This window comes from Notechis scutatus, chromosome 2, assembly GCF_049901735.1.
Source record: "Notechis scutatus isolate UNSWTSFEM ecotype Mainland chromosome 2, rNotScu1.2, whole genome shotgun sequence".
In the NCBI taxonomy this organism is placed as follows: domain Eukaryota; kingdom Metazoa; phylum Chordata; class Lepidosauria; order Squamata; family Elapidae; genus Notechis; species Notechis scutatus.
In genome coordinates, this window is record NC_142010.1 from 85,312,004 (window position 1) to 85,337,880 (window position 25,877).

The 25,877-nt window shown below is 38.4% G+C and overlaps 1 protein-coding gene across 8 annotated transcripts in view; it reads left to right on the forward strand.

Moving 5' to 3' along the window:
- Positions 1–1,362: 1,362 nt before the first annotated feature.
- Positions 1,363–25,877, forward strand: part of RNF14 (ring finger protein 14) — a 29,408-nt gene continuing 4,893 nt past the window's right edge. The window contains exons 1-9 of one of the 8 annotated variants that reach the window (XM_087955387.1): positions 1,892–2,216; positions 5,120–5,223; positions 6,730–6,815; positions 7,298–7,460; positions 9,558–9,709; positions 10,200–10,703; positions 11,929–12,157; positions 17,965–18,137; positions 19,634–19,764. In XM_087955387.1, the coding sequence (XP_087811513.1) occupies positions 7,307–7,460; positions 9,558–9,709; positions 10,200–10,703; positions 11,929–12,157; positions 17,965–18,137; positions 19,634–19,764 (1,343 nt within the window). In that variant the 5' untranslated portion in view covers positions 1,892–2,216; positions 5,120–5,223; positions 6,730–6,815; positions 7,298–7,306. Of the gene's footprint in view, positions 1,693–1,891; positions 2,221–5,119; positions 5,224–5,495; positions 5,776–6,729; positions 6,816–7,297; positions 7,461–9,557; positions 9,710–10,199; positions 10,704–11,928; positions 12,158–17,964; positions 18,138–19,633; positions 19,765–25,877 lie in introns of those variants that run through there. The other 7 variants (XM_087955383.1, XM_087955386.1, XM_026687773.2 and 4 more) reach the window with 7 other exon arrangements.

Here is a 25,877-nt window from a genome sequence, read left to right on the forward strand (position 1 = left end):
AATGGAGGTTAGTTATATAGCCTGAGGCTGTATATTCTGCAATATTTACATTTTTGGTAAACCCATTCAATGAATCTAAGCTGTGCAAGCTAAATAGGAAACCATTTTGTTTGCAAATAATATTAAAGATTCTAACTACCAGCAAGAATGAGTCCTTACATTTAAAAAGCTCCTGTCATTTCAGATCCATCATGGCAGCGCCTGTTAGCGGACATCCACTCACCTGCTGCCCATCCCATCCCTCACTTTGTTGTGTCACTGCCACATCACCAGCCATCCCATTAAAGTGAATGGGACTGTCAATCAATGGTGGGTCAGAGGAGGAGCCACTGTGGGACAGACAGATGACAGTTGGTCTTTAAAAGTTATGATTTAAATCAAGTTGATTTAAATCAAGCCTTTTTACTAGTGATTTAAATCTGATGCAGAATTCCATTGTAACTGGAAACCATTGTTGGGTTATTACAGGTTGGTGTTAAACCAGGTACCCTTAGTTGAAAACTCAATAGTGAAAGTTTTTGCTTTAAAAATGATTTAACACATTTCATAACTCAAATATTAAATAACAAGGATTATACTTATCTCTGGGAGATTTTAGGTTTAATGTTTACTTACTTGTACTTTACTAATTGCATTCTACCATTTTATTTTTTACACTTATCTGTTCATGGTTCATTTCTTTTAAAAAGTACTCAAATTTTCTATTCCAAGGAGAGAAGGAAGGCTGGATTAGGTCTGTCATGACAATTAAAAAGTGGATCTGATATTTTGGAATGCAGAGTGATGTTCCTAAGATCTCTGCTTCCATACTATTTTTTTTTTTGCAGCCCAACACTAGTAACTCTACATAATTTAATCTAACATAATTGTTCCCTCACACATCATTTGGGGACTAAGGGATAATGAGCGCATCGATTCTGACTACTTTGAGCAGCTTAAGAAATAACTGACTAAACGCAATAGCGCAAGATGCAAAGAGGCCAGCGTGCCTACCGTCCCTTGTCTTACTGTCCCCATTTATCTGTATTTACTCCCTTTGTTCGTGTTTATGTTCACACTTACACTTATCTTGTACCTGTATGGCAAATAAATAAATAAAACAAATAAACACACACCAGAATCCCGTATTAAGCAGCTCTTACAAGATCCTTCCAAGTAAACTCGTTCTGAGGCAAATAGACTCGTTGAGTCTATTTGCCTCAGAATGCAGTTTCCAGTGGTTTAGCAGCTTGTCGCAAACGGAAAGCCTCGAAGCACGTTGTGGCTCCTAAAAGCCTGCTCTTCTTTTTCAAACTACAACTAAAGGCAAAACCAGGAAACCTTCAGCTCAACCGATTCTAGCGCCATCCACCCCTGGGCGGAAAACAAAACGCGATTTCGGCAGACACCGCTCCTGCGTCCCTTCCACCCGCGCGACCACCGGCGGCCTCGGCTCCTCGGACCCCCTCACTATAAAGCTTCGCCAAACGAAACCGGAAACCGGCGGACGCACATGACCTCGCTAGACTGAAACGCCGCCCTCGCTTTCCCTTCCTAGCGTGGTTGGTTTTTGTTTTTTTCCCCCCTTCTCCTTTTCCCGAAACTCTCGCAATCCGAGACTGAACTGGTCGCCGAAGCCAGGCTTTGCAAGTGGAAGAGGAGGAGGAGTGCCTCGGGAACGGGTGTCCTGGTCAGCGGGGGAAAGGTCCGAAGGTGGGACCGAGGGTGAATCGAGGCTTGTGTGGTGGTGGTGGTGGTGGTGGTTACAGCAAAGAAGCGGGATGGAGTGAAAAGCGGACTCGAGTCAGCAAAGGCGGAGCTGGAAGGGCGCGTCGTGTATTGCGGCGGTTTGGTTCCCTTCGCTCTTCTTGAAGGTTCTGTGACGTCACTCGATCGCTAGCACCTACCTACCAGGACTGGAAGGCGCTCTTGCGCTTTGGGGCGCCTTTCAGCTCTCTCTGGAAATACCAAGGGAAACGCCTCGGCCTTTTCAACAGGCTCCGCGCTTGGTTTTTAAAAACCACGAATAGGCAGCTCGGCCTCTTTGGGTGGGTTCCAAAGTTGTTGTTTCCTCCCCCCCTCCCCCTCAGCAAAGGCGCTCTTTTGTCGCACGGCTATTCTTTTTTGTTCTGGAGAAAATCTTTTTATCAATGGGGTCTCTCTAGAGGTCGAAAACGTTTTGATGGCACCTACCCGATTATTTTTGTTACTCCGACAAACCTTAGAGGATCCCTGTAGTAAGTATTTTGTGTGTGTTTAGGGTGGGTGGGTGCTGCAGCAGTGAATGGATATTATTTGTGACCTGGGTCAAAACCAAGCGGTCCATTTCTTTTAAGACAAGGCTCTTCAAACTTGGCACGTTTAAGACTTGTGGACTTCAACTCCCAGAATTCCTGAGCTAACTTGACTGGAGGAGGAATTCTGGGAGTTGAAGTCCACAAGTCTTAAAACTGTCAAGTTTGAAGACCCCTGCTTTAAGACTTTGGTCATTTGGATGTCCGTTCTACTGTTCCAAAGAGTTTGTGTTTCCAGCTTTTGAAGCCTCTTAACCATCAAAGGATACTTTTGCAGTCTTTTGAATTAATAGCATATGAAATCTGTTTAGGGAAATTAGAAAGTTTCTGGTGTTTTTTTTTTTTTTTTAACAAAACATCTTTCGAAAGCCTGCTTATGGGAATTCATTGAACATAATATCTTAGGCAGGACAATAATTTGTGATACACACACCTTTTCCTGGCCTATATTTTTAACCTACTTTCATTTCTTTGATAGATAAAATAATTTCCAAGTAAGCCAGATTTAGGAAGGGGAAACCTTGCTAGTTTTAATGTTCGTATGAAACCAAACTTAATTATCAAGAACACCATTCATGAAAATTTATAGCATAGTCAGAAAAAAATATCTTTCATCCCTTTTTTTATAGAAAGTGAATACTATATTTCTTTGACTCTTTACTGGACAAATGGGTTGTTTTTTGCTTCTGGCAAAAACTTGCATACATTTTTCTGATTATTCAGAAAATAAAATTATATCATGTGACTAATTAAAAAGATACCAATTGCACCTGGCCCTTTGGAAGACTTTACCCTTTAAGCCTAAGCAGGAGTTTCCAATCTTTTTTATACCCTGCACCCCTAGAATGCTTCTAATATATTCTTGCATCCCTTAAAAAAATAAATAATTATATGCATGTAATTATACATCTACACTATAATTTTGAAACTTCTAAACCCAAGTTTTCGCACCCCCTGGAATATCATCTTTCGCCCTCCAGTTGGGAACCCCTGCTTTAAGGTAAAATCCGCCTCCAGCCTCCTATGCTTTTGCAAAAGCGCCTAAGGACCTGATTCTGCTGGTTGGCCTGGGGATCAAATGGGGGAGTTCCACACTGGAGGTGGCTGCTAGATTGATGGCAGCCTCCACCTTCCCTCCAGTTGTGCTACTCGGAAGGTTCTGACCAGTTCTGGAGAACTGGTAGCGTCTGACTGGAGATTTTATAGTATCCTTCCCCTGCCACGCCCACCAAGCCACGCCCACAGAACTGGTAGTAAAAAATTTGAATCCCACCACTGCTTCCCTCCCTTTGCTCTCTGCTCTCCAGCCAGCCATCTTTTTGGTTATCCTATTGATGTATTTATTTTTGTTGTCTTCCTTTCTCATTGTTTATTTTATTCTATTTTACTCCTGTTTACGCCCTTTCATTTTTCTTTCTTTTTATTATTGTAAGCTGCTTAGAATAGCCCTACAGTGAAATAAGTGGCAAATAAATTTAATAAATAAATGAGGTGAAAATATAACCGAATAGGTGAGATCATCCAATACTGTGAGATGAGGTATCATCAGTACACCGCTGATACTCAACTTTATATAACCGGTGTGACACAAGTGTTGCTGTCATTTCTGTTTCACGGTGTCTGGAGGTTTTGGGGGAACAACAGACATCACTTAAATCCTGGCAGGACTGAGTGGAGCCTTGAGACCTAGTTTAACAACTTTAAGTTCTGGATGAGGTTATACTTCCCCAGACAGATTCTGTGCACAACCTGGGAGTTCTAAACCAGGGATGTTAAACTCGTGGCCCATGGGCCAGATGGGTCATACGCTGACCATGCCTAATCCCCATTTTAGTGAATGGGGAAAATACGTCATGTGATGTGACACGAGTTTGACACCTTGTTCTAGACTCACCTACTCAAAGAGCAAGTGGCAGTCGTAGGGGGGAGTGCATTTACTCAACTTCGTTTTGCACCCTTTCCTGGATTGTGAGTCCCTGCACTCAATCACTCATGCCCTGGTCATCTAATGCTTGGAGTACTGCAGTGTGCTCGACATCAGGTGTCTCCAACTGTGGCAACTTTAAGCCTGGCGGACTTCAACTCCCAGAATTCCCCAGCCAGCAAAGCTTGGAGTTGCCAAGGTTGGAGACCCCTGCTATACATGAGACTACTCTTGAGGAATATTCAGAAGCTTCGGTTGGCACAAAATGAAGCAGTGTGAACAGTTTAGGTGGCCCGTGTAACAAATCTGTTGTGTAAACTGCACTGGTTTCCAGTTTGATTCCAGAACCAATTCAAGCTGTTAGTTATCACCTTTAAAGCCCTTTATGACATAGCTCCGGGATATCTGAGGAACCATATCTCCCCAATGGGATTGGCCCACCCCACTTGTGCTAACAAAAAGGGGATGTTGTGAATCCTGTCAGCCAAGGAATTGTGGCTGGTGGAGTCCAGGAGGAGAACCTTTTCTGCCTTAGCTTCCGCCCTTTGGAACATCATCCCCGCCTAGATGTGAGATCTACCCCCCACCCTCTCAGCCTTCCAATAGGGCCTCAAAACGCTGGAGATGGCTTGTAAATTCGATAAGATCCCACCTCCACACCTGCTTAGTCACTGGTCCTTTATTTAATGTATTGTTAATGTTAGCCATTTCTGTTTTAAGACTTGATATTTTTTTTAATGTTTCCATTTTAATTGCTCCTGATACTGTAAACTGCCCAGAACTAGTGAGATGGACAGCATAGAAATCCAATCAATCAATAAATAACCATTCTTAATAAATCTGATTGATGTATTCATGCAAATAATTTGAGCAGTAAATTTTTTTTGGTGGAATAAAATATATTTTGCATATGTCTTTTTAGGTAAGATTGCTGTACTAATAATGTAGCTGAAAGTCATGTCTTTGCCCTGTGGAACCAAGAGTCATAATTTTGATATTAGGGAAGCAGCAGCAGAGGAAGAGATGGCAAGTGGAATCATTAGGGCAATATATGATTAAATCAATTATGTACTTACCATTATTTTTTCAATCTTTACCATTGCCATTTTGTTAATTTTTCTACCAGTGTATTCTTTGATGCTATACAGATAACAGATAACGTTACTTCTTGCCTAAGCTGTGCTGAAAACAACTGTAGCTTCACTGCTCCAAGTGAAGTAAAAAGAGGAATAGAAAATTCAGAAGGGGAGAAGCTATTTTGGTCCAAGAAAAGTGATATCTGAAGCCAGAGAGGTTAGGGAGAACTTGAAGTTTTCCAGCACAAGATGCTATGCCATGAGCTACGGTTTAGAAATGACAATGACTGAATCAGAACAACAGGCCAACCTGTTGTGTGGCCAACAAGCCACACAATCCATAGTATGACTTGATTCACACAATATCTTAAATTACTGTGAACTTAAGGTGAACTTACATGACATCATTTTCCTCTTGTCTTGCACATCTTAGCCATTTTCATTGAATCTTTCAGGCTGTATAAACCTGAAACTGCCACCTTTAACTTCCCATTAACTGCAAGTAAGATTTCAAGTTAAGCTTTCTTTATCTAGCTATTCTAGATTTGTGCAATGTACTTAAACTTTGAAAAGTTTAATTAACAAGCTGAGCAAGACAAGGTTAAGATGATGGTGGTGATTGTCTATGTTGATTCATGCTAAGTTATTACATGCTGCATATCAACCCAGTTGCTAATAGCCTAGTGAGATTTATTGAGTGGACAAAATTTCATTAGTAAAGATAAGAATACCAAAGATTGATTTATTCAATCTCTTTACATATCACTGTCTTTATTTTAAAAAAAAATATTTATTTATAGAACAGAACAGAACAGAACATTCTATATTGGCCAAATGTGATTAGACACACAAGGAATTTGTTTCTGGTGCATAAACTGTACAAGCAACAAAATGATAAATCATAAGATACAACCAACAAAGTGATAGCCATAAGATACCAATAGGAGTAGGTAATAGGAAAGATGAGAAGAATAATAGCAATACAGCCATACTACATGAGTAAATATCCTTAGGCATAAGATAATGCTGTGGTAATTAGGCATTTAGTAGAGTGATGTCAAGGGGTGAAATTGTCTTTGTGTCTAGTTGTTTTCGCATGCAATGCTCTATAGCAGCATCCTGAGGGGAGGAGTTGAAACAGTTTATGTCCAGGGATATGAAGGGTCTGTAGATATTTTCTCAGCCCTTGTTCTATATTTCTTGTGCAGTATAGAGATCCTCAATGGAAGGCAGGCTGGTTGCAGTTTTTTTTCCTGCACTCCTAACTATCAGTTGAAGTCTATACCTGTTCTGTGGTAGCAGTGGTAGAATTTTTAAAAACCAGCTAAACTAATAAGTTTACAATGTATGTTTTAATAGTTTGTAAAGATTCGAGAGAATATTACATTTGATTTAACTTTTAAAGTAATGTTGTATGGATCAAATATTTTTCTCTGGGCACTATATTTCATGGCAGGGGTGGCACTTCAATGAAAAACTGATCAGAAACAGGAAAGGATCCTGGAGGAGTTTTATAAGGAAGAAGAGAGCCTTTCAGGTGAGGTCCGTGATGAGATTAGCCTATTTCACTCATAATAGACAGTTGCTTATCATTATTTTCATGTGTCTTGGGCTTTTAAACTCTTTCCCCCTTCCAAGCCACAAGGAAGAGATTGGAAACTTTTAATTTCTGTTAAATACTTTAGCATGGGAACCTTAGTCTTCCTTAAGTGTAATTAACTGAAACTAAACTGATTTATAAACTGTGATTGAAGTTATTTTGTTTCAACTTCCAATAGTTAAGACCAACTGTACTGCATTTTGTTTAAAGACAATGTTTAACTTTTAAAATAAGTAAAAGCGTTTGAATGTTTCCTGGAATCTCTACTTGAGATGAAAAGATTTCATAAATCAGAAAATTTCATAAATCATAAATCTGCTGCTGTCCATTTGGGTATTGATGAGCTCTCTCTAGTGACTGGAGCAGATTATTCAGTCTACGGTGTCTTCATAATATATTCTAGAAATATGTTTATCATCCACAGATCATTTAAATGTCTTCAGAAGACAAGGAATCTCAGGAGGATGAACTTCTTGCTTTGGCAAGTATTTATGATGAAGATGAATTCAAGAGAGCACACGATGTACAGGGAGGAGAAACTCGAATCTCCGTGGCTGTGCCTCAGAATTTCAGAGTATCTCTGAGTGGTAAGTCCAACTCCTTTTTAGATTCTGATTTTCTTGAAAGGTATTCTAGTACTGCCAAATATGGAACATTGATTGATCGATCAATCGGTCCTATTTCTTAACTACCTGTCTCCCTCAGAGTTATGCTAGCCTGTGCAAAACGTAAGAGTTGGCTTACACGATATTTCAGGATATATGTTTCAGAGTTATCTGTTTGAATATATGTGCAAGGCAGGAATTCATATTTTGCACACACTTCGGACAGTTTTACGTTGTAATCCAATCCGAGAATAACATGACTAGAAGACAGTATTTCTAACTCCAAATTCAAGCCCAAATTGATTTTGATGGAAGTCAAAGTGATTTTGGAAGTGGGTGAAGAGGGCTAACGGGGAACGTTCAGGAGCCAGCCAGATTTTTTTTTCTTTTCTTTTTTAATATTTTTATTGTCCTTTTTTCTTTTTACAAATAACAAGGCATCTTTGTTACACACGCTTTTCCATACATTTCTAATTATTCATATACATTTCTATATCTTCTTCTAATCTCTACAATTCTTATTCCTATTGTCCATCCATTCATACCAATTTCCCCCAACCGTATAATACTCCAAGCCTTCCTTGCCTTTTAACTCTAGGGTGAGTTTATCCATTTCCGCACAATGTAAGATCTTTTGGATTGCTAGACCTTCTGACGGTATAGTATCCTTTTTGCAACATTGTGCAAGTGCCATTCTTGTTGCTGTAGTTGTATGCAAGATGATGTATTTATTTATTTTATTATATTTCCCCTTAATTATCCCTAAAATTCTGGCTTCAATTCTATTTGACATTTTATAATTTTGTACAACCATTTTTGTATTTTAATCCAATACTTTTTTTACTTCAGGGCATAGCCATCATGAGTGAAAGAAGATACCTTGTCCCTCTTTGCATTTCCAACAACTTGGGTTCAGATTTGGGTACATTTTTGCCAACCTTGTTGGGGCCAGATGCCAATGATAAAACATATTGATTTTCCTTGAATGCAGCGGACTTTGTTACTGTATAGTTTTTATTCCATTTTTTTCCCCCAATCTTCAAGTTCAATATTATGTCCAAAATTTTTGGCCCATGCTATCATGGGTCCTTTTACTATTTCCTCTTCCATGTTGAATTTTAGTAAATAGTTATATATTCTTGATATATATTTTTTTCTGGGCCTAACAAAATTTTATCTAGTTGTTTTAATTAGGTATCAAATCCACATTTCTCTGCATCTTTTTTATATCATGATTGTAGCTGAAGATATGGCCACCAATCTATAATTATTCCCTGATCTTTTAATTCCTGATTGCTTTTTAATGTTCCTTGATTATCTAAAATTTCATTATATCTAGCCATTTTACTTACATCTAGTGTATTGGGGTGGATCATTGCCTCCATGGTGGATAGCCAGCTCGGGATTTTCATGCAATGTTTTTTCTTAATGTATTCCCAGGTCTGTATCAAGGAATCTCTCAATTTGTGTCTATAAAAATACAAATGTGACTTGTTTCTACTTTTCCACAGGAAGGCATGCCACCCTATCTGTAAATCATGCCCTTCCAAGGGTTAATTATTTAGATTTACCATTCTCTAATCCATACCAGAGCTGCTGCCTCCATCCAGGGTTTTCTTGATACGTTATGTGTGAGACAGAAGATGCGAGATCCTTTTCTCTGCATGATAGTTGTGGTGAATCAAGAAAGTGGTTGACAAAATAACCCTGTACCCTAACATAGACGGTTCTGTGTTGTACAAAGAGATGCCAACACATGGGTCTCCAGAGGTCACTGAACATCTCCCATGAGTCCTAGTCTAGATCACCAATGTTGAAGAAGTGGATGGGGATTGCAGTCTTAACTATATTTAGAGGGCCACATTTACTCAACATGCCTGAACTAAAGCAACATTTGAAGGAATTGTCATGGGAATTTCTCAATGGAAAGGTTTTATGGAAATAATATTGAACCATTCAGTTAAATAGCATAACTTGGAAATTGGGTGATCAGATTAGTCTGTAAGTCGCCCAGAGTTGCCTTGCAGTGAGATAAACAGCAAACAAATTAAATAAATAAATAAATAAATTTTGTTTCAGGCAACTTCACAGGGAGTCTTGAAAACAGCAAGCTTGAATATACAGTAAGCTTTCTGCCTCCAATAGTGCTGAATTTTGAATTCCCAGCGGACTATCCTTCAACTTCCCCACCTGTGTTCCTTCTCAGTTGCAAGTGGCTGTCTCAGGCTCAGGTTTGGCATCGATCTTTTACACAGCATATAATTTATATAATCCACCAGGATGATAAGGAACATTTATGATAAGGTTTTTAAATGAATGATTGGTGATCTTGTTGCAGCCAAGGGAAGATTGCTAAAAGGAAGCATCATAATTAAAATTCAGGTTAGCTAGGGAAAATAATATGTGTGTTAAAACTTCTCATAAATTATTTTTAATTATAATGTCAATAATTGTGACTTTAAAACCTTAATATTATTTGTATAGAATATTTGGAAATTGTGTATAAGTAATTTTTGAAGTTGCGTTTTATCTCTGCAGGTATAGCAGTCCTTAATGTTCAGATAACAGCTTCATGTGGAGCTTGAAATATGGATGTAATACTATTAAAATACTGTTTCTTTTCATGAAATCTTGTTCTTTTAAGGATATAGTAAGATTGACTTAAGATTTGTGGGGGGAAATGTTTTTCTAACTCTTCTTTCTACTCCTCCTCTCTTCCAGCTCACTGCTCTTTGCAGGCACCTAGATAACTTATGGGAAGAAAACAGAGGTTCTGTGGTCCTGTTTGCCTGGATGCAATTTCTTAAAGAAGAGACACTTGCCTATCTGAATATAACTTCCCCGTTTGAACCGGAGATAACTGAGCAAGAAAAACAGCCAAAGGAAGAAGATGGTTGCTATGACATCAGAGATGCTGCATCCGCACATAAAGAATCCTCTGATACAAGCACTGTAGAGGATGTTGAATCTTTGTCAATCCTTATTAAGGAAATTTTAGACTTTGATCAGTCCCAAAAGGAGAAGAATTTCAACTGTAAAATGTTCACATGCAATATCTGTTTTTCAGTAAAACAGGGAAGCGAATGTATGGACTTTAAAGACTGCAGGCATGTGTACTGCAAGATTTGCTTAAAGAACTACTTTGAAATTCAAATCAAAGATGGACAGGTCCATTGCCTGAACTGTCCAGAACCTGAATGTTCATCTGTTGCCATTCCTGGGCAGGTAAAAGAAAAGACAGTTATGGGTCAGACATGGTATGCATCCTGCCCTGTCATTGGAACATAAAAATAGTTGGGCATTCTCCAGAAAGGAAAGCTAGTACAGGTAGCGACTTATGTCAACTTGTAACCACAATTCAGCCCAAAATTTCTGTTGCTAAGTGAAATATTTAAGTGAATGTTGCCCCATTTTACCACCTTTCTTGCCACAGTCGTTAAGTGAGTTGTTAACCATAGTAACATGGTTATTAAGTGAATCTGACTTCCCCATTGACGCTGCTTGTCAGAAGGTCCCAAAAGGGGATCATATGACCCTGGGATACTGCAACCGTCGTAAATATGAACCAGTTGCCAAGTGTATGAATTTTGATCGTGACCATGGGGATGGCTGCAATGGTCGTAACTCACTTTTTTCAGTGCTGTTGAAATCTTGGTCACTAAGTGAACTGTTGTAAATCGAGGACTTAAAAATATACTATAATGACCAATTATAGCAGTGACTACCTATGTTGTTAAAATGATTCTGGCAGCTAATATTGTAAGTGCTTAAAGAGATGACCATATCTTTTGCAAAAGAAGTAGGATCCCAAAGAACTATGCCAGAGCTTTAGTATTCACCTAATTTATAAGAACAGACATGTGTAAGGTGGTTTGTCCTGCAGTATACAAAGGTTTATTATTTTATTTTGTTTTGTAAATTAACTTTTCGATAACTTTAGAATTTTGGTCTAAGCTTAGGGTTAAATATATGTTTCTACGTTTTCTAATGAATTGGCCCCGGTATAATTCAGTAATATTCTGGAGTCCTTTCTAAATCTTTGAAGTCTTTGGATTGTTATTAACTAAGACTTGGAAGCAGTGGTGGGATTCAATTTTTTTTACTACCGGTTCTGTGGGTGTGACTTGGTGGGCGTGGCAGGGGAAGGATACTGTAAAATCTCCAGTCAGAGATGGTATTTGCCGGTTCTCCAAACTATTCAAAATTTCAGCTACCGGTTCTCCAGAACTGGTCAGAATCTGCTGAATACCACCTCTGCTTGGAAGTATGTATTGATAAGAAAATAATCACTTCCAATTTTGATACAAACTGAGGGTAATAGCTACAGCTTCTGCAGATCAATTGATTAGTATCTTTTGTGCTCTTCTGTCAGATTATTTTCATAAATATAATATAGGATAAATCTTGCTACATCAAAATCCTCTAACATATTTCATCACTTGCCTTGAAGGTGAAAGAGCTGGTGGAAGAGAAGCTATTTGCACTTTATGATCGCCTTCTGCTTCAGTCAAGTTTGGACTTGATGGCCGATGTAGTCTATTGCCCACGTCCAAGCTGCCAAACCCCAGTGATGCAGGATCCTTCTTGCACTATGGGCATCTGTTCACAATGTAATTACGCATTCTGCACTTTGTGTAAAATGACCTATCATGGAGTTTCCCCTTGTAAAGTCACTGCAGGTGGGTAACCATAAAGGACCTTGCATTCAGTACTCTCTGAATATTAATGCTTTATATAAGAGAATTAGTGTAGTGTTGGAGAGTAAGCTCTTAAAATGATGGACTGGCACTGAGGAAACTCAGGTTCTCCTCAGCTTTTGCCCATAACTTATCTTTTAGATAACGAAAACAGTCCAAATGCTATGGCCATTCATCTTTGTCAACAAAAGTCCAGTAAGGGCAGATGCAACTGTTTTTTTCTTTTAACCCTGGTCAAGCAAGCCAATCTTATAAACTTTCCTGAGTTTTTAAAATTATTATTTGAGTCCTTCAAAAAAAAAAAAAAGGTAGAAGTAGTTTGCTGATCATCTGTATTTCAAAACAATAATCCTTAAAACCTTAAACAGATTTCTTTTGTATCAATAAGTAAACTTGATCTTTTTGTTTATTGCTTCTAATAAAATCCTTCCAAATCTTAGCAGAGCTCTTTTGAATATGCAGAAGAAGAAGAAAAATCCAAATCGGTTTCCTGGTGTATTAGCTTCATCTCCTTCAGGGAATAAGTCATGTGTCAGACCCATTTAAATCCCCCTTCAAATTAATTTCATAGGCATCCATTGCAGCTCTTTTTATTTAATAACTTTACTAGAATATGGTCTTGTCAATTTTATCAAGCGTTTGATCCTTTCTTTCCAAAAGCTTTGCTCAAAGGTATTCAAAAGTTTACACTAAGGATTTCTCCTCCATTTTATTTTATCCTCTGACTCTAATGTCTAACCTTCAAGGTATCCTTATCACAAAAAAGCCCAAAGCAATTGATATTTTCCCATAAGAAATTCTTCTAAATCAGCAGTGTCAACCTTGATTCCATTGAGAGCCGCATCAGTGTTGTGTTTGACCTTGGGGGGCTGGGGTGTGCATGGCCAGGATGGGGGTGTCCAGCTCGATGTTACCCCTGTTGGGGGCAGCTGTGGTGCCTGAGCGCTCTGACAGTGAAAACGGGCTCCCAAGCTCCGTTTTTGACTGCAACAGCCTCCTGCAACCCTCTGCAGGGTCTCCCGTGGTACTTGCATGCTCCATTTTTGACTGCGATGGCCTCCTGCAACCCTCTGAAGTGAAAACGGAGCTCTCGCCATGACCCTTCCGAGCTCCATTTTTGTTGGCAGAGGAACCTCCGGCCAGTCCTTCACTGTTTTCAGGGCAGCCCTGCAGGCCAGATCTAAGCACCCTGCGTGCCACATCCAACCCACAGGCCTTGAGTTTGACACCCCTGTTCTAAATAATTTAAAATGATAATTCCAAATTCCTCTGTCCCATTAATCCCCTGTTAACTTTTCACAATCCATACAGATAAGCACCCTTTTGTTGCATAAAGAATGGTATAAATATTATTGCAAAAGTTTTTAAAATATGTGATTTTGGGGAAGGGATTATGCAAAGTAGCTTGATGTAATCCCGACTCCCAGCCATTCCACTGATAAGACAACTGAAAATGGTAGTTTCTGCAATCTACTCATGACAAACAAATGTTTTGATCATGAAGTCATGAGTCTCAACTATCTTTGTTCTGGAGAAATTATGCTGGCTTGGATCCAGCATCTAGTTGAGATTTGCCTCATAAAAGCCATTTTGTTAGCTAGCAAAGGCTAGCAAGACATCAGCTAGCCATGGTGCCAACACAGGAAGTGTTTTATTGATTAAAACATATTGAAATAGTAGGGCTGACATCCTCTGAAGAAAGCATTTTTGCATGAAGTGAATTCTTGATACCTATGTTGATATTCAGTATTTCTTATTTATTTATTTATTTATTTATTTATTTGATTTGCCAATTGTTTACAAGATAAGTATAAGTGTATACATAGTTGTGAATACATGAAATGGGTACATATAAGAAAAATAAAAGAAGAATAAGAGAAACAATAGAACAGGGACGGTACAGACCTCTTAGGAAAGGGGTGAGGTCAATAGTAGACAGTCTAAGGTTAAAGTTTTTGGGGTTTGGGAAGAAACTACAGAGTCGGGTAGAGTATTCCAGACATTGACCACTCTATTGCTGAAGTCATATTTCCTGCAATCAAGTTTGGTGCGGTTAACATTGAGTTTGTATCTATTGTGTGCTCTTGTGTTGTTATGGTTGAAGCTGAAGTATTCATTGACAGGTAGGACATTGCAATGTATGATTTTATATACCATGCTTAAATCAGACCAGACGGCGTAGTTCAAGGTTTTCTAGTTCTAGAATTTCAAGTCTGGTGGCATAAGGTATTCTACAATGAGTAGAGGAGTGGAGAACTCTTCTTGTGAAATATTTCTGGACTTTCTCAATTGTGCTAATATCAGATACGTAATGTGGGTTCCAGACTGATGAACTGTATTCGAGTATTGGTCTAGCAAATGTTTTGTATGCTCTGGTTAGTAGTGTGATATTACCAGAGAAAAAGCTACGTAGAATTAGGTTAACAACTCTTAATGCCTTTTGGCTATGTAGTTGCAGTGGGCTCTAGCACTTAGATCATTAGAGGTGAGTATTCCAAGGTCCTTTACAGAGCTTGGGTCATCAACAAGATCTTGAATATTCAGCTTGTATTTTATTTTCTGATTTTTTTGCCAATATGTAAGACAGAGCATTTATTTGTTGAGATTTGAAGTTGCCATTTGTTTGACCATTCTGATACATAGTCAAGATCTTTTTGTAGGGTAGCAGTATTGTCTGTGGTATTGAACAGCTTTACATCATCAGCGAAGAGAACGCAATTGCTCTTAATATGATCACAGAGGTCATTTATGTAGAGTATGAAGAGAGTTGGTCCTAGAACACTGCCTTGGGGGACACCACTATTGACAGGTACTGAATTTGATAGGACGCTCCCAATTTTGACCATTTGTTGTCTGTTTGACAGGAATGCTTCTATCCAGTTATTCAGTTGTCCAGAGATACCATAGGATTTTATTTTTAGGAGTAGTTTGTCGTGTACCACTGAATCAAAGGCTTTACAGAAGTCTATGTAGATTGCGTCTATTGCTTTGCCCTGGTCAAGTTGTGTCGTCCATATGTTTTTGCAGTGTAAGAGTTGCAGATTACAGGATAGTTTTTTTCTGAAACCAAATTGTTTATTGGAGAGTAGGTTATTTGTCTCTAAGTGGAGGATGATGGATTGGTTAATAATTGATTCCATGACTTTACAGGTGACGCAGCATAAGGAGATTGGCCTGTAATTTTCAACTAGGCTTGGGTCTCCTTTTTGAAGATGGGGATGACTGTGGCTTGTGACCATAGGTTAGGCAAGGAGCTGGTCCTGAAAGATTTTTCAAAGATTATGCTTAGAGGTTTGGCTATGGCAGTGGATAGCTTTTTAAGAAGTAGGCACATATTCCATCCGGTCCAATAGATAGAGATGGTTTTAGATTGCGTAGTGCTTTTTCAACATTGTCTTCTGTGAAATCATTATGTATTAGATCATTGTTGTTATCTGTGATACGGCTAGGAAATACTGGGCATGATCCATTGCTGTTTACAAATACTGAGCCGAAGAATGTGTTAAAGATGTTGGCTTTAATGGTGTCGTCGTTGCAGTCTTTACCATCAGGTCCTATCAAGGGAGGGATGGACCTTGAGTCTTTTAGTTTGTTGTTTACAAAATTGTAAAAAGCACGGGTGGAATTGGTGCTTAGAAGGTTTTCCTCTTGTTTAATGTGATAATTGGTGCATTCAGTCTTTATCTGGTGGCATAAATTTTTGTAACGGCTTTTGAAATTGGCAACGTGACCAGATTTGTTTTTCCGCCAGAGTGATCTCTTTTTGGATTGAAGTTTCCTTATTGTTATGGGTAATCTGCTTTTTGTTTTGTTTTGGGAGTTGTTGTTGGTACATATAGTTTGATGACTCTTTTGACTTCAAGTAAAAATATGTTGTAATGGTCTTCAACAGTATTGCATCCAGTGAATAGAGATTGCCAATCAAGGGATGAGAGATGCGTTGTCTATAAGATCATAGTTGCCTTTTTGAAGTTACAATTGGGGATTACATCATTGTGGTGATTTTTGTGTGGGCGTATGTTGAGACAAAAGTCAATCATATTGTGGTCACTGCTGGAAAAGGGTTCTTTAGTTTGTAATCCGTAAATTAAATTCAAACTATTGCAGAAGATGAGATCGAGGCAGTTGTTTAGTCTAGTGTTGTTGGTTACTAGTTGTTCCAGTCCCAGATTTGTAATAGCATTGTAGAAGGTTGTGTGTATGATTTCAGTTGTACAATCATTTAGGGTCCAGTCAATATGAGGTAGATTGAAATCACCAAGAAAGATAAAAGGGTATGGGCAGGATGCAGCCCATGTTAGTAATGTATTTAGCTTGTTTACATGTTCGATGTCATAATCAGGTGCTCTGTAACATAGTAAGAATCGAATTGTGATATTTAAGGATAGTTCACAGATGATGGTCTCAGGAAGAGCAAGCTCCTGGGTAACTTGGATATTTTTAGATGTAAGGATTTTTATAGAATATAGCAACACCACCTCCTCGACGATTTTCACGATCTGATCGGTAAACATGATAGTCTCTTACTGTGGTAATGGAGTCAGGAGAGATGCATTGAGCCATGTTTCACAGACAAATATAATGTCGAAGTTAGCTATATTTAGTAGGATGAGAAATTCAGGTATTTTATTCACGAGGCTTCTTGCATTGAGTAGTTTGCATTTAAGGCCGGCAGTAGTTGGAATTGAGGTAGTTGGGGCGTGCGTGCCTAGTCTTGGGTGATGGTGGATCGGTTGAGGTAGGGTTGTGGTTGAGGGTAAAAGCTGAGTATTGGGTTGTGTGGCTTACTTTTGATACAGTCAGCATGGTAGTCAATGTACAGGTCCTTCTCTCCATTGTCTAGACGGTTTTGAGTTCAATGCGGAGTACACGGGAGCGGGCATGTTGCTGTATGGTTAGGTCAGGGCGACAACGGAGGTTCTTATGGTTGGTGTTGGTTTTGGCGAGTGAGTTTATAGTATAAATGAATTTACGTTTGCTTGATTCATTTTGCAAATGACTCTGCACAGGCGAGGCCACAGAGCCGTCACTGTTATTGAGCTCTCGGCCAATGCGTGAAATGTCAAGTATTTCATCAGCGGAGATGGTTGATTCTTGATAATCCCTGATGATGTTTCGGACAGTTGTGATGTCATCATTGTTATTGGTGACCTCTAGACCAAATAAGATGGCGTTTGGGCGTTTCCGTTCACGCTCAACAGCTTCTCTGATGAGGATTGGGATATCAATATTTGTCTGGGTTGTGTTTTTTTGTGGATTGGGTTTTGGATTGGGTTGTGGTTGTTGGGTAGAGATGTGGTTTGTAGCTATTGGAAGTTCAGGTTTTTGCGTTGTTTCTTTTTTTTTCAAGGTTGGATATTCTTTCTTTTACGGCGTCCAGGGATGCTACTATGGTTTCAATGGTATCAATTCTTTCCAACAGATCCAGTTTGGGTTTGCATGATTTGCAGTAATATGGAAACTCATTGGATGATTCCAGGTATTGAATAAATTGCTTGGTTAATCCCAAGCAGTCATGATGAGTGTATTTCTTACACAGAGAACATTTGATGGAGTTTTCATTATCCTCTAGATTTTTGTAGCATTTAAGGCATGTTCAGGAATCTTGTGGTTCATTGGTGGGGATTATGTTCTCTTTCTTAAGAAAAATATGAAAAATATTCTATCCCATGTTACTATTTTATTACTGTTATTTGTTGAAATGCATGAGTTTGTAAAACTAATGACTTTTTTTGTGAAACGGGTAATATATTTGTACAACTTTATGCCATTTTCTGTTCTTAATGCAGAGAAGCTAGCAGATTTGCGCAATGAATATCTTCAAGCAGACGAAGCCACACAGCGATTTTTGGAGCAACGCTATGGCAAAAGAGTTATTCAAAAGGCTTTAGAGGAGATGGAAAGTAAAAAATGGCTAGAAAACAATTCCAAATCATGTCCTTGCTGTGCAACTCCTATTGAGGTAAGATCATAGCAAAGAAGGGCATGACTGAAAAATGTTCTGGAGACTCAAAATATGTTAGTTTAGTTTTTTATGAGCAAGAATTGTGGTCCAGCTTTGAATTCCTGTGGATAGCAAATTTTTAGAATATCAGCTCAGTCCAATCCTGACTATATGCTAGGATCATATCCACAGTAACTTTTGGTTGTGTTGGGAATGATAGGATTTTCGTTGCCCCTTCCTGTGGTAAAAACCTGTAAATGGTAAGAAGGCTGTTTCTTAACATCTAGAAATACCTGTCTTATAAACTGAAAGAAAAACACTACAAATACATTGTCTCAGATTGTCATTATATAATCAGCAATAGAACTAGTTAGAAACTGCTAGAAAAATGTTAACGAGACCAAGAAGAACTGAAATATATCCACACTTTTCATCGTCAAAGCATTTTCCAGTAATTCATACAATATAATCTTGAAGGGAATTAAAAGTCACTTTTTCAATTCAGTTTTCTCAGTTCTTTCCACAGGTTTTGAACTTAGGTACAGTTTTGAACTTAGGTTTTTAATTCAATAAAATTATTTCCTTCGTTTAAGAACACCACTTTAGAAGTTGGAAAAAGTTTCTGGAGAACGTTTTCATATTAGTTTTCAAAGACTGTTCTTTGTGGTACAAACAACTCTGACATTCTCTCTCTCTTTCTCTCTCTCTCTCCCTCCCTCCCTCCCTCCTCCTTCTCTCCTCCCTCCTCTCTCTCTCACACACACATACCTGTAAGTGCCTGTATCAGTTTATGTCACTACTGTTGATATGCTTCCTAGCAGCTGAGAATAGAGGATTGTTGACAATGGATTTTTCTGTTATTTCTGAAGCTCCACTTTGGCAATACTATGAAGTACTGTACAGGGAGTCCTCAACTTACAACAGTTCATTTAGTGACCATTCAAAGTTATAGTGGCACTGAAAAAGTGACTTATGACCATTTTTCACACTTATAACCATTGCAGCATTCCCTATGATCACATGATCAAAATTCAGACACTTGGCAACTGACTCATGACAATTGCAGTTTCTTGAGGTCATGTGATCACCTTTTGCAAAACCAGTCAGGAGGCCAGATTCACTTAACAACTGTTCAACTAATTTAACAATTGCAGTGATTCACTTTAACAACTGTGGCAAGAAAGTTTGTAAGATAGAATAAAACTCACTTAACAGCTGTCTCACCTTGCAACAGAAATTTTGGGCTCAATTGTGGTTGTAAGTCAAGGACTATCTGTAAGTAAAAATCCCATTTAGTGCTTCAGCTATTTAGAAAAGACAGGTAGAATTCTCTTCCTTATAACAGTCAGACAGCATTTGTTATTGCAGTTTCATGAGTTAATACATTAGGAATACTGAGTTGTAAATAGTATGAGGGAGTAGCCTCTACATCTTTTATTTTCCATTTAACAAAGTACAGTGGATCATAAAGATTTCAAGTCAAATTGTCTTTTTCTCCTTCTTTTTCCCCCCAGAAGTTAAACGGCTGTAACAGGATGAGGTGCACTGCTTGCATGCAGTATTTCTGTTGGCTTTGTATGGGTGTTTTATCAAGGATAAATCCATACAAGCACTTTAGTGATCCAGACTCACCATGTTTTAACCTGTAAGTAACCTTTTTCTCTACTGAAAGAAAAGTGGAATTTCACTCTAGATCTGAGTTTACAAGAGTTAATAGGGTTTGCATTCTGGAAGACTTTGGGATCTCTTACTACAAAGTAAGCAAAACAATAGGTCAACATTTTTCAAATTTGGTAATTTTAAGATGTGTGGACTTCAACATCCTGTCTGGGGAATTCTAGAAATTGAAATCCACACATACTAAATTTGAAAAACACTGCAATGGTTAATAAATTGAAAGCTGGTTAGTTTGGAGCTTATTCCACAAGTTGGTTAAAGACTTTGCTGAACTATTGTGTATAACACAAAAACCTTTGACCTTTTTGTCTGCAAGAGACGATGATATTGAAAAATTAAAACTTGCTAAAATTATTTTAACTGCTTTGAAATTTTATCTGGGACTCTTCATTGGAAAATAGTAAGTTCAGTAAGACTGCATTCATACATTGTACTAATCCATAATGTGACTTGTTTGATTTTATTTACTTAGAGTAAACCCAGCTAACTTTAATAACTATGATTAAACTATAGCTTATCAAAATACACAATACAGTTTACCTTCATTAGCATCGCAGCAGATTTCCTACCCAAATTTAATATTTAACCAAATTTTAAATAGTACTGTAGTATTTAAATTTGTGCCAAAAGCTAATGCTGAAGCCAACTTCCAGGCTGACTAAAATGTCACAAAATAAGGGGTTCTTTCTGAGCTTGGTTGTCTTCTTCCAGACATTCAGTTGGGCTGTTTACTGTTGTGAGAGCAAACCCCATCCCTTACTGATGAGATGATGTTATCTAGTTTGGGTAATAAAATGTCTGCAAGAAAACCACCAAACTTAAAGAGCACCAAAGATCCACACTTCAACCCTGAGCTACAATATTCTCCTCTATCAGGGTCACAAAACAGTTTGCAAAATGATGCATTCCTCACAGGAGTAGCTGTAGGAGCTGTCAACAATATCAGTGATATCACCAGGCACTTAGAATCCTATGCCCTTTTAAGATGTGATACATGCATCACATACATAGCAGGGCATTCAGTCACATCCTCCATTTTATTGTTGACAGCTCCTGTGAACACCTCTAAGTCTCCAGAACTCTTTATCCACATAAATAGCAGACAAAATGGGGAGAATAGAAAAAGAAAAAAGAAAGAGAAGTGCTGGCTAATATGGAATTAATGAATACGGGAGGATGTGGCAGACGTTTACATTAGCTACTGCTAGAAATCATAATTATTCCAAGTTTCCCTAGAGCCATAAATTACCTCTTGTTATGATTACATTTTGTGTTTTAGTTTATAAATAATTGTATCAGAAGTAAAATGCAATGCAAAAGATATCAGTGCTTACTTGAAAATAACAATACAAAGTATATTTTACATTACTTAAAAGAGAAGCATTTTTTTTTCTGGAACAAATCCCCAAAAATGTCTCTGCTATTATAAACAATAAAAGTACACTAAGTGTATGTAGAAACAGTGTTTAAGTCTTGAGAAGTCAGTTTGAATGCACTATTTCAGATCTTTTAATATTAACATTTTTTTGATAAATCATGGCCTGAGTACTATTAAGTTGGTTCTTCTCTTTACTGAAAGTAAAGTAGAGAGGAATACTCTCTTAAAACATAGCATGTTCATTAATTTCTGATATTACAAATAAGATAACAGTGCAAATCTGCATAATTGTGAAAAAATCCAGTTTTGAAAACAAACTTTCTTAGTTTTGCTGTATGATTCTGCTACTCTTTTGGACAGGGGCTTTTTACAGAAATATACGTGTGAGTTGTTACCATGTTGGTAAAATATTCTCCCATGAGCTGTTCAGAGCATCCAGAAGTGGGAGGTACTTCAGTCTCTTCTGGAAAGGCTGGGCTTAAAACTCCGGGACGCTCCTCCTCCTCCATGGGACATCTCCTCAGTGTCCCCCAGTTTTAGCTCAGCCTTTGTAGTAAGAGGTTGTGCACTCCCTGACTAGAACGGTTTCTGATTCAGCTAGTCAAGATTCAGGTTTGCTCTTGGGTTAATTTGGCTTGCAAATTTTTCCCCCTATTAATCTGGCGATTTCAAGGCTTGTGGCTTTATTAGGTTATCACCCCGATCAGTTGAGAGCAGTTCTTTGTGACTGGCGGAGCCTGCCACTTCGCAGGCAGTTTGAGATGGCCACTTCAGGCAATTAGCCTATCTAATTCCCCGATCGTCTTATCTTTGCGATCTTGCCGGAACGCTCGCAGCTGCGGCTCACTTCTCCTTACAGGATCATTTGTCTGACATTTTGGAGAGTCAGCAACGGCGGCTTGTTAAACTGTTCAGGCATTTAACTTCGGAGTTTCTGCCTTCCCGCCTTTTTAAACGAATGGCTTCAAGTTCACGCTGAAATATTACAGGCGCCATTCCCCGCTGGTTTCCCTTCTTGGGGACCGGGCCAAGTACTTTCCCACTCCACTTTCCTGGGATTATTTCTCTCTTAGCCTGCTGGCGTTGGATAAGCAGGCTAGTCCTTAAACAGGAATTGCTTTTGGATCGTTACATTGGAGCGAAGCCTCAAATGCCATTTCAAACAGCGGGACGTTTTTTACAGGAAAGGATCCATCCAGGACCTGTCTAGCTGGTTTCTCTTGTTGGGGACCAGGGATCCTGAATATTTCTTGCTTGGAGCACTTGGGGGGGTTTCCCTTCCTGGGGACCCTTAGATACTGTTTCCCATATATACGGGCTTACATATAGATATAGGCATATGTATATATATGTGTGTTTGTGTGTGTGTGTGTGTGTATATATATATATATATATATATATTTATTTATTTATTTATTTTTATTTTTATACTCTTGGAGAAGCACCCTACTTTCAACCACAGGGGTAGGCACCACCCCTAAGTACAAATAATAATAATAATAATAATAATAATAATAATAATAATAATAATAATAATAATAATAAAATATAAAAAAATTAAAGTTAGAGACACGAAATTCAGTCCTCCACAATGGAAGGTGACAACGTCTTCTACTCCAAGACAAATAAGTCCTGAGATAAGTCAGTGGGCCCCAAAAAGGCCTCTAAGGCGGCAGATAAGGATTTCCCATAGATGGCACCAAGCCTTGGAAAGGCAGTGGCAGAAACGGGCCAGGGAGGCGGACAAGATGGCTATGACACAACAATCGGATCAGGGCCTAAGTACATTGTTGGGGCCCTTGGACTTATCCACCCAGCCCAGACAGGCTATTTCTGGACAGCCTCCCATAGGTATATCTCCTCCAATGAGCACTGCCCGGTGAATCCCAGAGGCAACCTTCACCCCTACGGCTGCCGGTTTAAGACAGGAGGAGGGATTACCTGAGACTATTCCCATCGAAATGAGGCAATGGATGGAGATAGCCATACAAAAGGGCATTGCGGCTGGAGTTCAGCAATCCATCCGGACCAAACACTTTTCGGCTACTTCGGAAGCAGGATCCCTGTCTGTTCGATCCTTTGCGCATATGGGACATCATCAAACTCAGGTATTCCCCAATATCCCTGACATACCAGCCCAGGGTCTTCGGGAGGAGGTGGAATTAGATGACCAGGATGTTCCCATGGAGGTGGGGTCAATCCATCAGATGGACTTGGGGTTGTCAGAGGCTGACCCACTAGAACGAGGAATGTCGGAGGACGAAGGCCTCATTCTGGACCAACCTACCTTTTCTGGCCTTTTTCGTCCGCACCTCTTTAAATCTTTACTGTTCAAAGCAAAGAACACCGCTAAACTAGGCACATCAAGCCCTCATCCATTGTCAACAGGGTCTCAGGACGAATCCGAGGATCTAATATTCTCACAACCGGCTAATGAGGCAGAAACTATTCCTGTTCCTCATATGTTTGCTGAATTAGTACAAAATCAGTGGGCATCAGCAGCATCCTACCCAGCCCCAACAGGGTACGATAAATGATATTATAATTTGGCACCAGAGTTTTCAAATTTTCTCAAAATGCCGGAGGTGGATGAGCCCATTGTGGCACTGGCCTCTTCTTCAACCTTTCCCAACGAGGCGAGGAAGCTCTGAGACCGGAAGAAAAGAGAGCAGAGTTGGTACTCCATAGGGCGCATGTTTCTGACGCCTGGGCCATTAGGGCAGCTACAGCTGCGTCCTTTTTTACACGGTCCTCCCTATGATGGCTCTTCCACTTGAGGGATATATTGCCGGCGTCAAATATCAGAGCCCACCAGGACATTGCTAAGATTATTGCAGCGGCAGAATTCTCCGCTGACGCCACATTTAATGCAGTCAAATTCTCGTCTAGAGCCATAGCATCTCATGTATCAGCACGGAGACTGCTATGGCTCAGACACTGGCAGGTGGATACCAAGCATAAATGCAAGCTGGCATCAGCCCCAATATCGGGGGATACATTATTTGGCAGTGTCTTGGAGCCCCTTCTTTTTTTTTTTTTTTTAAAAACAAGTTTTATTAATTTTTAAAACACACCAATTATCATTATTCATTACATGTTTAAACCTTTTTTCATTGTCAATTTAACAAGTCAGATAAATTATAATTCTGTTTTAAACCATTTCCATACAACATACCAAAACCTCTTATTCAATTTCTCTTTACTTCTCTTTACTCTTATTCAATATCATTATTATTATTTCATCTGTTTCTTTCTGACTTAGTTACCATTATTCTCATTCTATATTTTTACAAGTTTTAACTAATTCTCCCCCCCAAAAAGACATATACACACAACACACAAAACATAAAAAAAAATCTTTTTGGAAAGTAACTTGGACCCAGGTGTCTCTCTCTTCATGGACTTCAATTATATTCATGCTCATCTTACATATCATTATTTTATTTACCATTCTAAGCCTTCTATATTAACTTCCCCACATATTTCACACTTCTTACTTCTATCTTAATTAATCATCTTAGTTTGAATCATTATATTTATATCTTTTGTCCATTTCTTATCATCCCTTTGTCTCATTCCTTATAAAAAAAAAGAAAATAAGTTTCTCCTGAAATCATTAATCAGAGTATGATGCCTTTCTATCTCCCCCCTAAGTTAATCAAATTAATCTTTAAGGTAATATCTAATACCCAATCCGATTTTGCTTGGTACATTCTATCTAACTAATACATCCAACACAATTAAGTGCATAATTAGACAATAAATCCAAATATTAAAAAAAGATACTATAATAAAAATTTTATAATAACATCAATACCATAGTCTTATTAAACCCTTTAATTAAAACAATATTCTAAACCTCCCCTATTATTAAGTTTTAAAGCCAATCATTTTTAAACATTTTAACATTTTAATCTCTTATCAACTCTTAAATCATTACAATACTACCATCTCATCTTATGTACCTTGCAAAATCTTTTTTTTTAAAAAAAAAAATTATACTTTATCCATTATCCATAAAAATTTCTTTTTTTCATTTAATTTCAAAACATTGTAGCTTTTCTCCACCTTTTCCCTTTCTTTCTTCTCCCAACAAACCTTTCTACCCCCCTTCTTCTAGCCTCTGCCTTACCAGCTTCCCTTCTCTGTCGTATTCCTTTTCCCTTTTGTTTACTATCATCATATTGGTTTTGCACCTTATTTTTCCCTTTCTTAAATGTTTTTTTAGATCTTAAGTCCTTAAGTCCTTTAGTTTTCTTCTTTTCTCTTCTTTTCTTTTCTTTCTCTCTTCCTTCTTTCTGGATCAAATTCTGAGATTCATTAAAAATGGCTCCTTCCTTTCTTTCTTGTTCCTCTGCTGTCTTCATCTGTTGTAATGTTTGTTGATAATTAATAAGCGCCATTTCTAAGAAAAGGAAAGCTTCTTCCACACCATCTTTACCATTTTTTTTGCTTGTTCATATTCTTTTCTTAGTTCCTCAACAGAAAGAGCCATTATAAATCTTTTCTTTTCTTTTCCCCTTCTTTCTTCTTACAACAACCAGAATATTCAAAAAAAAAAAAAAAATAAAACAGTCCCAAAGTTATCAGTCAGTCCAAACCAAGGCAGAGTTCTCACTTTCTCCTTCTGGGGTAATATCAATCCAAGAGAAAGAAAGTCCAAATCTGTTTAAAATCTTATTGCAATATATTCTAGTCTTCAA